Genomic DNA, 16,471 nt, shown 5'->3' on the forward strand with positions numbered 1-16,471 from the left:
GGGTTGCGATCCCGTTGCCAGTCCCGTCCGGTGCGGGCGCGACACTGAGGGTTGCGATCCGTTGCCGGTCACGAAAAAAGACAAAAAGGAAAAAAAAAAATGAAAAGGAGTCTATCACCCATTTTAAAGTGTGTGTGTGTGTGTGTGTGTGTGTGTGTGCGTGTGTGTGCGCGCACGCACAGGAAAAAAAAAAATGAAAAGGAGTCTATCACCCATTTTAAAGTGTGTGTGTGTGTGTGTGTGCGTGTGTGTGCGCGCGCGCGCGCGCACGTGTGCATGTGTGTGTGTGTGCGTGTACGCACATGCAGGAATTAAACTGTTATCTTTCCTCCCTGACTATAGTCATATTGGGATAGTTGGATATTATGGGGGAAGTCTACATTTAAGATCTACTTTTTCTTCCTAAGATGTCAAGTTTTAGCCTTTGTGCCTTTAGGAGTATGTCTTTCTAATATAGCTCATATGATAAATTCACCATCTTAGTTGTGCCTGCCCTATTTGGGGTTCTTCATTGTTGAGATTCTGCTGACCAGAAAGTATTTTAAGAACATCTTAATTCGTTGAAAGAGATTTCTCCTCTTATCTTTGTAAATAGATCACTGAGAAATTGAAACTATTTTAGCCCTTTCATATATTGGCGTATGTAGGCTTCAGTCTTCTAATTATTGGTTTGACTAGATCTACCAGGAAGCAAAAAAACCTTAGTCAGTCTAATGAAGCAACTTGCAAAATGGATACAAAAGAATATAGCTAGAATCTTATTATCTGACCTGTCTGAATTCCTTTCCATGGCTACTCTAGGAAAAAGTGCTCTTGATGCCAAGCTCCTTTCAGAAAATAAGTTAAAATATTACGAAATCTGAGGGAATAAAGGAGCATTGATACCTCCTAGCATCATTTTTTAAAAACTTAATTATTTATTGTTTGATGGAATGAACACATTATTCAATCTCCCCTAGGACTGTGAGATCATCCATATTAAGTATACTGACATTTCATTCAGTAAATATATACTAAACACCTGTTATATGCCAAGCACTATTCTTCTAGGTGCTAGTGATGGAAGAGTGAACATTCATCCTTTGAGTACTATCTGTTCTCATTTGAGTATGCAGAGTTAATTCTGCAGAACCACAGAATGACACAGAACCTCAGAATACCTAGTTCAATCCTCTTGTTTATAGATTTTTAAAATCTGTAATCCTAAGATATAAAATAATTTCCGTAAGGTCACATCGCTTAGAGACCTTGTTCTTCTTTCAGTTACTTGTTCACTAAACATTCTCAATATCTTTTCTATTCAGAATATCAGCAATGACCAAAAAGTCCTTCATCAACTCCAGAAGACCTCTTTAGCAGCCATTTTATTTTTCTGTGGCTCTTTACAATCAGACTTTTTTGAAAGAGTTGACTTCATTATCTTCTCTTCAACCCACTGCAGTGTGACTTCAACATTCATAGCTCCAATGAAAATGCTATCTCCAAGGTCACTCCCAGCCTCATCATTGCTTTATCCTTGGGACACTTTCTAATCCTTATCTGTCTTATCTCTCTGTGCTATTTGTTATTGTTAATTATCCATTTTTAAATGGTTTTTATTTTCTTACCTCTGGTATGCCATAATCCTCTTGTTTTATTTTTGCTTCTCAGATCATTTCTTAAAATTCTTCATAAGCTCTTCTTTCTCATTCATCTTTTAAATATTGGTATTCCACAGGATACCTTTTTTTGGGCTTTTTTGCTGGCAATTTGATCTTGGATGTTCCCCAGGATACTTGTCTCCTGTCTCCTTTCTCTACTTTTGATCTGTAAAAAGAACCTGAGGTACTGATAAGTTTCATAGAGTTTACTTGAGCCAATATGTGTGACTGCATCCTGGGAAGACATACATTCAAGGCTTTGAATCATGTGTTCCAATTTGTAGACCAGGTTTTAGTATTTTTTTAATCACAAAGAAGAGAATAACAAAGGGGAGAAGAGGGGACAGATCCTTAATCAGTACATCAGTTTTTCTGTTGGTTACATAGCATTACATAGGTTAGAGATTGGCCCTTGGTTACATCCTATATACACATGTATGAGTAAGGGTCAATGATACATTTTTGGCATTCCTAATTTAATACATAGTCTTTTGAGGCATCAGTAGCTCTGGTTTTAGGTTAAAAATAGTCTTGTGGTAATGTTCCAGAATGTGGAGACACAACTTTTGCCCCATTTCAGACCCGCAAGTCTTTTAGGAATTTAGCTGACCTCAGTCAGTAGATTTCTGGTTTATCACTACATATTCTCTTTGAACAGTATCATTCACTTTTATCACCTGTGTTGCCATCTAAATGCTGAGGACCACCAAATCTTTATTCTTGCTTCTCTGTTTTGGGCTTTCAACTCATATATTCAATTGCCTTCTAAACATCTTCAGTAGGATATCTTTCAAGGATCTCAAAAGTCATCATTTCTTATCTTTATTCTTGCTTCTCTGTTTTGGGCTTTCAACTCATATATTCAATTGCCTTCTAAACACCTTCAGTAGGATATCTTTCAAGGATCTCAAAAGTCATCATTTCTTTTTTTTTTTCCTTTTTGTCTTTTTTCGTGACCGTTAACGGGATAGCAACCCTCGGTGTTGCGCCCGTACCGCGACCGGCAACGGGATCGCAACCCTTGGTGTCGCGCCCGCACCGCGCTCAACCAGTGAGCGGACTGGTCTCTATATGGGATCCGAACCCTCGGCAGGAGCGCCACCGCACTCCCATGCGCCACACTCTGACGAGTGTGCCACCAGGCCGGCCCAAAAGTCATCATTTCTAAAATTAACTATTGCTAACTGCATTTGTTCCTGTGTTTCTTATCTTGGTGACTTACACCACAGTCCATCTAGCAGGCGACTACCTAAAAATTTAGGAGTAATCAACAACAGCCCCTACTCACGGTTATTCCCTAAATTCTATCAGTTCTAGTACTTTAATTTATTCCACACTTATTCATATCTTTACTGTCAACATTTTATTTTCAAGCCCTCATTCTAGTTAATTCCTATGGTCTTTGTTAATATGTAAGAAAATACAGGATAATGATTAATATGGACTTAAAAGTCAGACAGACCTAGGTTTGGATCCTTACTCTATCACTTAGAATTTATGGATGCTCTGAATCTCAGTTTCCTTGTCTGTAAAACAGGAATATTACCAATTACTTCATAGGGTGATTGTGAGATTTAAATTTATGACACTTAGAACACAATTCTTGGGTACATAATAAGCTCTGAACAAAAGGTTGTATCTACTTTAAGTGGCCTATTTTACATCATTCTTCATTATGCTTAGAATATGATTCTTTTACACAAAATTTTAGCACTCCCATGGAAAAAATCCTTCTTCAATAGTTGTTTATTGCTATCAGGATAATATCCAAATGATTTAACATGGCATTTTAAATGGACTTTCATTTAAAACAGATTCTGTTTTACTCATTAGCTTTCTCTCTTGCCACTTTCTTCCCTATTCATGCCCCAGCTACAATAAATTAACAGTTCCTCAAAAACACCTCCAAGCTTGTGAATATTCTGTGCCCTATTTAGAACACCTTTTTCTATTGCTAGATAATTTTTGTTCTTCAGGACTCAATTTGTACATTATCTTCTTTGGGAACTCTTCTATGTGACAACTTTTGACTCTGAATTAGATTTTCCAACATAGAGCCTGTGTTCTCTCTTATCATACCATTCCTTACATTCTGTTGCAGTTGCCTGTTCCTTCCTCTTTTCCCCCGTGCATTGTGAATGTTTGAAATTAAAGAAGTTCAAGGAACATTGAGATTTGGTTACTGGATGTTCATCTGCAGCAACATTAAAGGTTCTCAAGACAGTGTCCTTTTTTCTACTCTGCACAAGATGAACTCATTTTTTCTTCCAAATATTGCACTCATATTAGCAAAAGGAAGCATGTATATAGTTTTTGAAGTATTTGGACGTGAGGTCCCAAAAAGGAATAAGTATCTGTACAAAATAGAGTAGCTTAGAGAATTTTAGTTTAATAGAGTTCTTTTTAATTAGCAAAAGGAAACATGTATATAATTTTTGAAGTATTTGGACGTGAGGTCCCAAAAAGGAATAAGTGGTGTCATCTGTACAAAATAGAGTAGCTTAGAGAATTTTAGTTTAATAGAGTTCTTTTTTAAAGTGATTTCTACATCAGCCTTTGCTCAGGTATTTACTCTTCATTACTATTTAATTTTTTTGTTGTTGTTTTGGTGGCTGGCCAGTACAGGGATCTGAATCTGTGACCTTGGTTCATTACTATTTTAAATGTCAATATAATACCAAATTATCTGCATGTGTCTTGCTTATTAGTTGGAAGAATATGAGTTCCAATATCAGACGGTCCTGATTTCAAATCCTTGCTAATAATGACTACTTCTTAGAATCTATATAAATATTAAATTATATAATAGTAAGCCCTCAAACCAGTGCCTGACACATTATAGGTGCTCGATAAATATAAATTTCCTTTTATACTTTTCAAATGTTGTTCCATATGAAATATTATCTGGTCATCTTATTAAATCCTATTTACCGATCCAATCTTAGATTAAAGCCTGTTCTCATAGAAGGTTTCTCCAACTCAACTCTGTTGCAGTTAGAGTTAATACATAAATTTGAAGACTTAATTAACCTTTCTAACTGGTCTAACTCTCTGCTAGAATGTTCACTCTTCAAGGGCATGGACATTGTCTTAAATTTATCTTTCTTCCCCTGATATTTTGCAGAGTGCTTAAAATATGGGAGAAGTTCAGTACACGGTTGTTGCTTAATTGAATTTTTTCAGTGTGCTTCTGTGCTCTCTCACCTTACTACCAGTTAGTGTATATTAAGGAATGACTAACAATTTTAATATCAGCCTAAGTAAATCACATTTATAAAGGAAAGTTTGTTGACAGCAATCATACTGAGCATTCCATAGCTAAGTAGAACTGAGTGTTTGGGATGGTCAGTTTCACTGTCCTTTCCATTAGGCCCGATATCTAGCAAATAACTGTACTAACTGGTTTCCAAGAAGAAATTTGGTTTTACAAATTTTCTTGACAGTAAACCAGTTTGGATATTTTCCACGTATTATTTCTTCTGAATCAGTTTTCTAGTATACTGTAATTCATGCTTGCAAATTTGAATGTGTCTTACAGGATGATTTGTTGGTTTTGAGGAAAACAGTGAAATCCTTTTTGGCTGTTTGCCAACAGTGCCTATCTAATGTTAATACTCCAGTGAAGGAACAGGTAAGAAATTACCAGTTAAGAGCTCTCAGTAAAAACAGCTGAAAAGCATTGATGAACAGTAAGAAGATGTAATTTTTTGTGGCAGTTCTTAGCATACATGTCCATCACTAAAATTTATGGGAGATGGACAGGAGTGTAGATGTCTGAATATTTAAGTTATAAAGCAAGCTGGTAAACTTGTATATAAAATATATTCTATCCTTTTGCTTTGACAAGTATACTCTCATTACCTGGAATGCTAGGTTTAAATTTAGAATTCTTGACTATCAAGAATTCTATGTCAGAACGTTTAGGGTCTAGGAAGCTGACCTATGGCCTGCCCTCTTGTCTTCTCACTTTCAGCTCCTTTTAACAGGAAGCACATCTCACGCATGCATATGAATACTTCAGCCCATATGTCCAAGCTCTGTGAAACACCACCCTCCCCCCCATTCCCCAAACAGTTGCCCCTTCACCCTGGTGCCTAGGAGTGCACACACTGGGGATGCAGTATGCCTAGGGAAGAGACCTTTGCAAGCTCTGACAATAGGATCAGGTCTGTTAGGGTAACGAATTGTTGAGTCCCGGTACTTGAACAGTGGTGTAGAAGTGAGAGTATGGATGGACATATCCCATTGGTCCAACAGATTACTCACTCCTTGGAGAGGAGCACAGCCCAGAGAGGGTAAAAGTGGAGCCCAGGGAACTACTGTTTCCATGAAGTGATTTTTAAGCCATTTATTATACTGTTCTATTAGGGAGTACTTTTGTATAAAACAGAATGTACTTTTTCCATAATGTCCCTTATTTTGATATTGGGCTAGAAAAAGAGTATAGTTAGTCTGGTTAAAGGGCACGGTATTACTTATCCTTTGCTTTCTCTTCTTACAAGGTGGTCACAGTTCTCTTTTTATTGAGTTATCAGCATTTAATTTAAAATGGAAACAGAGATGGTCTTCCCTAAACTAAACCTTGATCTCTAAATCTTCAGAACTCTACCAGTGCTGTCTAGAAGTACCCAGCTCTGGCTATTTAAACCAAAAATCCAGTGTTTCTGCATCAGATCAGCTTGATGATGTCTAAAACTATAGCCTGGGTAAAATACTACCCTGGATTCTGTTCATGCTCCCCTCTTTTCAAAGGGCTCTTCCTAAATATCTCAGTATATTTCATGGTTGTGTAATCAGGGTATTAACTGCTATGATTCTTACTGGACATCCAAGTATACAACCATCTCCAAATAAATGCCAAAACTGTTTTTTCTCATAGAAATCAACTTTTAGAGGAGAGTTTTAGTGAAACATTTTGAGGTGTCAGAGCCCTCAAATCTCTCAATTATAATAAACTGACAATACACATTTATTTCACTTCGTTTGTTAAATAGGACAAATTTGGCAACATACCTATATAATACTTTATCTTTGGGGAAATGTGTTGAAAGTTCCCTTATGTGATTAAAATTGTTGGGAGGCTTTTAGATACTGGTTTTTATATGAATGGTCTTGAATTCAATTTTTTTTTTTTTTTTTTTTTTTTTTTTTGTCTTTTTTCGTGACCGGCAACGGATAGCAACCCTCAGTGTCGCGCCCGTACCGGACCGGGACCGGCAACGGGATCGCAACCCTCGGTGTTGCACCCGCACCTCGCTCAGCCAGTGAGCGGGAACCGGTCTGTATGTGGGATCCGAACCCTCGGCGGGAGCGCCACCGCGCTCCCAAGTGGTGCACTGTAGCAGTGCGCCACCGGGCCGGCCCTTGAATTCAATTTTAAACCTACTGGTAGAGATTTATTTTTTACATTAGATTTTTTTAAAAGAATCCAAATAGTAGCTTACATTTGTTGCATTATAATTTGTTGAATTATAGAGTCGGTCTTAAAACTTATGCTAATTATTTGATTAAGCAGTGTATTAGATTCCTAACCTCTGTCATAATCTGTTATATCAATTTTGTACTTCCAGAGTTGTGTTTAACTTATTTTTTTAAAATTCAAGTCAAAATCTCCTAATCAGCTGTTTTTGAGTTAATACAGCTGAGTAAAAGAAATGTACTATGTTTGGGAATAAAAGCCTTAAATGTGACAAGTATTTAATAAGAAAAAATAATTTTATTAAATTTGTAAATTATTAATGCATCTCACTCTAAAGTACCTTTGGTTAGAAACAGTGAAATTTAGACTATGAAATGAGCAGAGCAAATAATCTCATTTCCCTCACTCCCCCAACATTTGGCCTTATATTAAGTACTGTTCTTGAAGTTGTATGTTGTCAGAGAGACCCTGCCTTTCATCTCAGTTCATGTTAAAAGCAACAATGCTGTGTTCATTTGCACTCTTTGCTGTTACTAAGTCCTAAAGAAGGTCCAGTCATTCTGGCTTCAGCCAAAGCAAAAGAGCACAGTAGTGTTCACCATGGATATCTGTAGGGCTGGAAAATGCAGAAGGAGGTGGAAAGCGTAGCAGTGAGTGGTCTAATGGGGAATCCAGCTGGGAATTGTAAGGGAGGGGGTGACAGTCGGGGTGGGGTGGGGTGAAATGTGTGGTCATCATGGGAAAGCACACTATCTACCCAATGTCTTCATCACCTCTGTTGAAAACTCTAAACCATGAATACCATTTTTTGGTATTCATACTCCATTTTAAAATGTCAAGTTTGAGAAACAGTGCAAATTTGCAATCTATATTGAGTGTTTGACATTGAATAAGTGAATTTGTATAAATAACACTGAATAAATCTTGACTAATTCAAAAAAAAATTTGTAAATTAAAACTAACTAGAATTTAAATACTTAAAATTTATATTATGGCACTCTACTGAACTAAATTTTAATTTAGTGTGTTTTCATTAACTTTGATTTGTGGTTGTAGCTATATTCACATAGTATTTTGCTAATGGATTCCCTTNGCTATGATTCTTACTGGACATCCAAGTATACAACCATCTCCAAATAAATGCCAAAACTGTTATTTCTCATAGAAATCAACTTTTAGAGGAGAGTTTTAGTGAAACATTTTGAGGTGTCAGAGCCCTCAAATCTCTCAATTATAATAAACTGACAGTACACATTTATTTCACTTCGTTTGTTAAATAGGACAAATTTGGCAACATACCTATATAATACTTTATCTTTGGGGAAATGTGTTGAAAGTTCCCTTATGTGATTAAAATTGTTGGGAGGCTTTTAGATACTGGTTTTTATATGAATGGTCTTGAATTCAATTTTTTTTTTTTTTGCGCCACCGCGCTCCCAAGCGGCGCACTGTAGCAGTGCGCCACCGGGCCGGCCCTTGAATTCAATTTTAAACCTACTGGTAGAGATTTATTTTTTACATTAGATTTTTTTAAAAGAATCCAAATAGTAGCTTACATTTGTTGCATTATAATTTGTTGAATTATAGAGTCGGTCTTAAAACTTATGCTAATTATTTGATTAAGCAGTGTATTAGATTCCTAACCTCTGTCATAATCTGTTATATCAATTTTGTACTTCCAGAGTTGTGTTTAACTTATTTTTTTAAAATTCAAGTCAAAATCTCCTAATCAGCTGTTTTTGAGTTAATACAGCTGAGTAAAAGAAATGTACTATGTTTGGGAATAAAAGCCTTAAATGTGACAAGTATTTAATAAGAAAAAATAATTTTATTAAATTTGTAAATTATTAATGCATCTCACTCTAAAGTACCTTTGGTTAGAAACAGTGAAATTTAGACTATGAAATGAGCAGAGCAAATAATCTCATTTCCCTCACTCCCCCAACATTTGGCCTTATATTAAGTACTGTTCTTGAAGTTGTATGTTGTCAGAGAGACCCTGCCTTTCATCTCAGTTCATGTTAAAAGCAACAATGCTGTGTTCATTTGCACTCTTTGCTGTTACTAAGTCCTAAAGAAGGTCCAGTCATTCTGGCTTCAGCCAAAGCAAAAGAGCACAGTAGTGTTCACCATGGATATCTGTAGGGCTGGAAAATGCAGAAGGAGGTGGAAAGCGTAGCAGTGAGTGGTCTAATGGGGAATCCAGCTGGGAATTGTAAGGGAGGGGGTGACAGTCGGGGTGGGGTGGGGTGAAATGTGTGGTCATCATGGGAAAGCACACTATCTACCCAATGTCTTCATCACCTCTGTTGAAAACTCTAAACCATGAATACCCTAATGGGGAATCCAGCTGGGAATTGTAAGGGAGGGGGTGACAGTCGGGGTGGGGTGGGGTGCAATGTGTGGTCATCATGGGAAAACACACTATCTACCCAATGTCTTCATCACCTCTGTTGAAAACTCTAAACCATGAATACCATTTTTTGGTATTCATACTCCATTTTAAAATGTCAAGTTTGAGAAACAGTGCAAATTTGCAATCTATATTGAGTGTTTGACATTGAATAAGTGAATTTGTATAAATAACACTGAATAAATCTTGACTAATTCAAAAAAAAATTTGTAAATTAAAACTAATTAGAATTTAAATACTTAAAATTTATATTATGGCACTCTACTGAACTAAATTTTAATTTAGTGTGTTTTCATTAACTTTGATTTGTGGTTGTAGCTATATTCACATAGTATTTTGCTAATGGATTCCCTTTGCTTTCCAGGCTTTCATGTTACTCTGTGATCTTTTGATGATTTTTAGTCACCAGTTAATGACAGGTGGCAGAGAGGGCCTTCAGCCTTTGGTGTTTAATCCAGATACTGGACTCCAGTCTGAACTCCTCAGTTTTGTGATGGATCACGTTTTCATTGACCAAGATGAGGAGAACCAGAGCATGGGTATTTGTAGCTATCATTTTGTCAATATTGGTTTTGTTTTACCAGCCCCAAAAGATCGGAGCAAAAAAATTCAAATTCATTCCTAAAAATTACAGAGATTTCTCTTTAAAAAGTTAATAGTAATGCATTCATGTAGGTCAGAAACCAACAAGAATAAAGATGTACATAGTGCAGTCTCTCTCCTTTAACATTGTACCTTAGAGCACTTTCCCTATCATTACATAAGAGCTTCCTTATTCTTTTTCTAACATCTGCATATTGCTTTGTATAAATATAGCATAATTTATATAATCCATCTCACATTGTTTGGCATATGGCTAGTTTCCTGTCTTTAGTTCTTATAAACTATGCTGCAATGAATAATTGTGTACATTTGTTATTTCCCACATGTACAGATGTATATGTAGGATAGATGTTTTTTCTGATTGGCTGCATCCAGGTTCCTTTCTGTTCCTGTGTGATCATTGTATATTACTAAAATGAACAACATGTAACTGTTAAGATATTAAATGCTGAAAGACTATGATCAAACCTCACTAGTCAAAATTGCGCTGAGCCTGCAGAATGACAGCTTAGCAAAATCAGACTGAAGTGTTAATGAATAGTTGTAAATAAGTTATTTAGAATAGTTTATTTGTGAAATAGATAATTTAAGATGTCTAAAATAATGTAAGAGGCATATCTGGTGCTACTAGAATGTTATTAACTTAACAGGGGGCTGGCCAGTTAGCTCAGTTGGTTAGAGTATGGTGCTGATAACACCAAGATCAAGGGTTTGGATCCCCATACTGGCCAGCTGCCCCCCAAAAAAGAATGTTTTTTACTTTACAGAACATTTTAGAAAATTCTAGACTGTAAAACAGGGTATATTTATTTAGAGTCTGTATTAATCTCAGACAAAATTTACCTGATATTTGTCTTAAGCAAAAAGATTTCCCCAACTTCTCAAAGCATTGATGCTTCACAACAGGACTAATTAGCATGAAAGGAAAGAGAAAGATTGGGAATAAGTTCTTTTATGAATACATAAAAGATTGGAGTAAATTCTTCTATGAATACATATATGTGAGGAAGAGAAGCAAGGAGGCTGGCCCCAAATAAAGGTAGGCCAGGATATGAGAGGGTCAGTGCAGAGCCTGGGAGAAATATCATCTGGAGAACTTGTTGGGAAATTTTTTCTAGAATTAGAAATAGGCAAGTCAGTGTGGTCTGAATCTAAAAATATTTAGGAAGAAACACTGCTTATTTTGAAAGTATTTGATAGGATTTAAAAAAACTTTACATGTACATAGCATGGCTTGCAAAATATATTTCATTTCTCAGCCAATAATGTAAGCATGATTAAGACAAGCATTGAAAATTAACTCCTCCATATATTTCCTTTACTCCCCCAAATATATTTCTCAAAGAAAACTTTTTCCCTATGTCTTCACAATTTCCAGAAGTTTCTTCTCTGTGGGACTATATTAGTACATAAGGAATTTTGAAATAGAAACGATAGTATTTTTAAGATAGACAACTTAAAAGTATAATTATGATGAAAGAATCAGAAAAACAATCTCTTTATACTTGTATATGGTTTGCTTATCCTACTCATTCTTTACTATGATAATCTCCTTGTGCCTACTAAGTATTTGATAAATGTGTAACTAAATACAGCACCCTGAAAAAATTAGTAAAACTGTTTGTGTCCCATCTAAAACTGAATTGTGCATATTTGTGAAGTTATGATGCCAAGCTAGTTTTTGATTATACAGATTGTCTGCATTGTTTTACTTAGATAAAGGGCCAAAATTTGTAACCAGTTTATTTTCTGTGTTAGAGGGTGATGAAGAAGATGAAGCCAATAAAATTGAGGCCTTACATAAGAGAAGGAATCTACTTGCTGCCTTCAGCAAACTTATCATTTATGATATTGTTGACATGCACGCAGCTGCAGACATCTTTAAACACTACATGAAGGTATATTTTCCTATTCTTATTTTTTTCTTTTCATCTAAGTGGCAGATAAATTTGTAATTAAAATGAAAGGACGGTGACAGAAGCTAAACTTAACAGCTTTCACCTATGTGTTGTGGATGATTTTCTGATAAAGTTTCTCTCTTTTATTTGAGTATAAACTTTTTATCAGTCTATACCGTTGTATTGATTCCATAGAGTAGGAGTTCCCAGCATTGATGTGAAAGAACACACTCCCCTTCCAGCTGCTCTTCTTTCTATAAGCTCTGTTCTGTTCCTCACCAGCTAAAAAAAAAGAGAGCTCCGAACTCTTCATGGTGTGGCCTGAAAGGCACAGAAAGGAGGGACCATTTCTGTTTTTGTGTATTTGCCTTGTTCTCATGTCAGAGAGAATGTTCTATTTTGCCCGTATTTAGAATAGTGTGGATGCCATTTGATCCTCTTGTGTCTTCATCCATGTTTGGGTATGGTCCAGTTCCCCTTACGAGGTAATAGCTAATCCATCATATTTTGGTGAAAAACTACAATATGATGAGCACTGTGCTGGGAGCCAGAAGTTTAAATAAGACATGAGTTCTGCAATAAGGAGCTTACAGATTAATAGAGAAACTGAAATGTAAGCATAATATAATATAGCATGCTAATAATGAATAAATGGCTGCCATTCATTCTGTGCCATTTATATTTCAGAAACTGTTCTAAGTGTCTTTCACATTATATTTGATTGTTACAATAACCCTATGAGGTAAGAAATAGTATCTTCATTTACAGATAAGGAAACTAAGGCTCAGAGAGGTTAACTCACCTGAGGTCACACTATTAAAGTAGCAAAAACTGAGATTTGACTTTAGGTTTGTCTGGTTCCTACGCCTAGCCCTTTCCCCTGGACCACAAAAACTCAGCATGGTTATTATAGTGACAGATGTACAAAGTACAAAGCTAGCACCAAATACAGAGGCAGACTTAAGTGAGAGGAACCAGAGGATGCGTCCTAAAGTTAATGTCTATACAGGGTTTGTATAAACAAATAGGAGCTTTCTAGATAATAAGCATGGGAGGGAAGAAAAACCCATGCCAAGATAGCAGCATAAATATACCTATCTCAGCTCATTTTCTCTTTATGGTCTATAAAGAACCATGAAAGAACGTGACAAACTGATTATTGATATTCAGATAGACTGTCTGTCATATTTGCCTGTTGAACCTTTCAAAAAGAAAATGTCATGATCTGTTAGTGAACTTTTTTTTTAGTGACCCATAAAGACAAATACTGGATGTTAATGAACTTCTTCTTGCTCTTAGCAACCATTTCATTTCTAAGTATTCACAAACATTGCTTTTAATAATGTATTCTGTAGTCCTGCTTGGATTCAACATCAAGCTCACTGATGTATTGTTCAGAGCAGTTATACTTTATGCTGATTATGCATCAGTCATCTGGAGCATTCCAAATTACATATTCCTGGGTCCCACTCAACCTGAATGAGAATATCTTAGGTGGAGCCCAGGCATTCGTGGAGGAAGGGTTGTTTAATTTTCCATATGACCTTCTTTTCCTTTGGAAAATTAGAAATATGATTACCTCTCTCTTTCAACACCTTGCCTATTTTTCATCATTTCTTAACACAAATAATATTTCCATAATCTCTGCAAAATTTCATAGGACATGATTCATCTGGCCTAGGAAAATAATTCATTTGGAATGACTTCATGCTCTCATTATCTCTTCTTGCAACCTGGATCTCAGTTCCGTTTTACCAGTGTTTATCCTACCTTTGTTATATAGTTGTTCCCCTTCACAGGAACTAAAGAAGCATAAAATGTGTTGAGTTCTGATTTTTCCTGGTCATCCCTCAGCAATATACTGCATTGGTTCCAAGAAATGAGCCTTCAAAATTTTTATTGTTAGCATTTTTTGCATACCGCTTCTCTCATTATAGACTTTGACCCTTTTGTGAGTATTCTACTAGCTATTTGCTACTCCTATTTGCTGTGTGGCTTTCCCTGCCACTTCTGTACATGATCAGTTCAAATCTGAATTTATAAGAGATATATCTTTTCTCTTTTTTTCTTCATTGACATAATTCTTAATTGCATTGAAAAAATGATCCTTTTAAGCTATTCCCCCTTTTGGTGCCTCACTTCATGGAAGCATACCCACATTTTTGAAGATTTTGAAAATTCAATTGCCGAACTAATATAAATCACTTCTTCACATAAGTCTTTAGGCCTTAGCTTGGAAATAATTTTTAGATTTAATGGTTTCAGATGAAACTTTTCCTAATTATTTACTCACAAGTAAGATTCTTTAAACCTTGGGTCAAAAACTGAATTTAAAGGAAGTTAAATTTTTCCCAGTCACTGCTTTTCAATTTTTATATTATAATAATAAAATATAGACATTTTGGGGGGGTTAAATAGTACACAAAAGTATTAAATGAAAAGTTAAGTCCGTTACCCTATTCTGCCCTTTCCCCCTATTTAGGCCCACTCTGCAGAAATAAGCAATTTAAACTGTTTTGGTTTTAGTTCTTTAGATTTCTACCAGAATTCTATTTCTTGATTTGTCACCTTTTAGATGGTATCTTTTGAATCATGTTATAAAGAATAAGGAATTTTTCTCATCTACATAACCTCATCTCGTTTTAGAATTCCCAGCTTTTTTAGTTTTATCATTAGTTACTTTGTAATCTTAAATATCAAATATGTATTTCTTTAACCTTACACAGTTCATTTAACTCCCATTATGTTTAAGATGAAGAAATTAAACGTTTCTGTACTTACTTTTCCTTTCTTTCACTAACCCATTCTTTATTTTGTGAAATTTCAATAATTTTAAAGCTACATTTTCTTTTGTTTCACAGTATTACAATGACTATGGTGATATTATTAAGGAAACACTGAGTAAAACCAGGCAGATTGATAAAATTCAGTGTGCCAAGACTCTCATTCTCAGTTTACAGCAGGTAAGAAATTTGGAGGGAGGCAGACAAAGACTACAAATAGCATTATTACATTTCTGTTTGCTTGTTGTGTGCGAGATATCTTACCTCATTTAAACAAGGTCGTTTTATCAGTGCATTACCATGGATACTCTTCAGTGCAAACAAATGGGTTGTGAGTATTTTCTTTCAGAAGATAATCCTATAGTTCACTTTCAAATAGGTGAAATCCTAAGGTGATCTACTCTTGCACAAGATGAAATGTCAAATTAGAAGTTTAAAAAGTAATAACTTAAAAAGAAAAATGTAAAAAGTATTAAGTGAGGAAGGGGCACCAGTAGTATCCAGATAAGAAAATATATTGCATGTATTACATAAATAAAATACTTTGTAAATGCCTAGTAAGTTAAAATATGGATTTCAGGGGTAAAGGTTTCATTTCAAATCAGTGGAGAAAGGATTAGGACTATTCAATAAATGGTGATGGGTCAGTCGACTCTGTTTTTGAAAAAATAGCTATTTATAACCCTACCTCACATGTAGCCAAAATAAATACTAGATGGATTATACATAGATGGTAAAAATTAAAAGTTTATAAGAAAATAAGAGGATTTTTAAAAATACTCTTTCTAAAGAAGCCACAGAGTTAAAAAAAAAAAAAAGATCTATATAAACTTAAATAGATTTGTAAATTAATCAGCACTGTGAACAAAGTTAAAAAAAGAAAGATAAATTGGGGAAAAATATTTTAAATTGTATGTAACAAACCCTACAGATCAGTAAGATAAATAAATCCCATAGAAAAGTGAGCAAGGAGTATGAATAAGGTACTTTTCAGAGGAATCAACATGAAAAGAGGCACAGTTTCATTAATAACTAATGAAATGCAAATTAAAACAAGAAGATATTTATCACTGCTGAACCAGATTGGCATGAATTAAAATTATTGATAAGGATATGGAAAAAAAGGTCCCTTGATAGAGATTGCTTTTGCCTTCTTAGAACATAGTTTTGTTGTATATTTCATATTTTTAGGTATGTATTCCCTTTAAACCAGTAATTTTGCTTCTAGGTATCTACATAAATACATGCAAGGGTGCACCAAGATATGTGTGTGTGTGTAAATATATATAATGTAGCTTTGCAGCAGTCCTGTAATAGGAAAAAACTGGAAATAGACTGTCCATCAACAAAGGAATGGTTAAATAAACTGTGGTACTCTGAAGTAATTAAAAGATTTTAAAGACAAAATATTAAGTGAAAAATAGAAGATATCAGGACAAAATATGTAGTATAGTACCGTTTATGTAAAAGTAAAACTTTACATGTAATATGTCTAAAGTGATTTAGAAAACTTTTTTTTTTTTTTTTTTGTCTTTTTGTCTTTTTTCCGTGTCCGGCAACGGATCGCAACCCTCAGTGTTGCCCCCGTACCAGACCGGGGACCGGCAACGGGATTGCAAGCCTCGGTGTTGCTCCAGCGCCCCGCTCAGCCAGCGAGCTGGAACCGGTCTGTATGTGGGATCCGAACCCTCGGGCGGGAGCGCTGCCGCGCTTCC

General features: G+C 35.4%; 1 protein-coding gene and 1 non-coding gene across 2 annotated transcripts in view; both read left to right on the plus strand.

Annotated features, from left to right (window-relative positions):
- The window catches only part of LOC103606112 (cohesin subunit SA-1-like), a gene marked incomplete at its 5' end in the record, with an annotated part of 50,546 nt that overhangs the window by 7,075 nt on the left and 27,000 nt on the right, over positions 1-16,471 (plus strand). The window contains 4 exons of the mRNA XM_008590702.1: positions 5,179-5,271; positions 9,837-10,011; positions 11,834-11,973; positions 14,835-14,936. Coding sequence (XP_008588924.1) covers positions 5,179-5,271; positions 9,837-10,011; positions 11,834-11,973; positions 14,835-14,936 — 510 coding nt within the window. The remainder of the gene's footprint in view (positions 1-5,178; positions 5,272-9,836; positions 10,012-11,833; positions 11,974-14,834; positions 14,937-16,471) is intronic.
- On the plus strand, positions 10,732-10,806 carry TRNAI-GAU. Its single transcript has one exon. It is a non-coding gene; the product is annotated as a tRNA-Ile (tRNA).

Source organism: Galeopterus variegatus, unplaced genomic scaffold, assembly GCF_000696425.1.
Source record: "Galeopterus variegatus unplaced genomic scaffold, G_variegatus-3.0.2 Scaffold6308, whole genome shotgun sequence".
Lineage (NCBI taxonomy): Eukaryota > Metazoa > Chordata > Mammalia > Dermoptera > Cynocephalidae > Galeopterus > Galeopterus variegatus.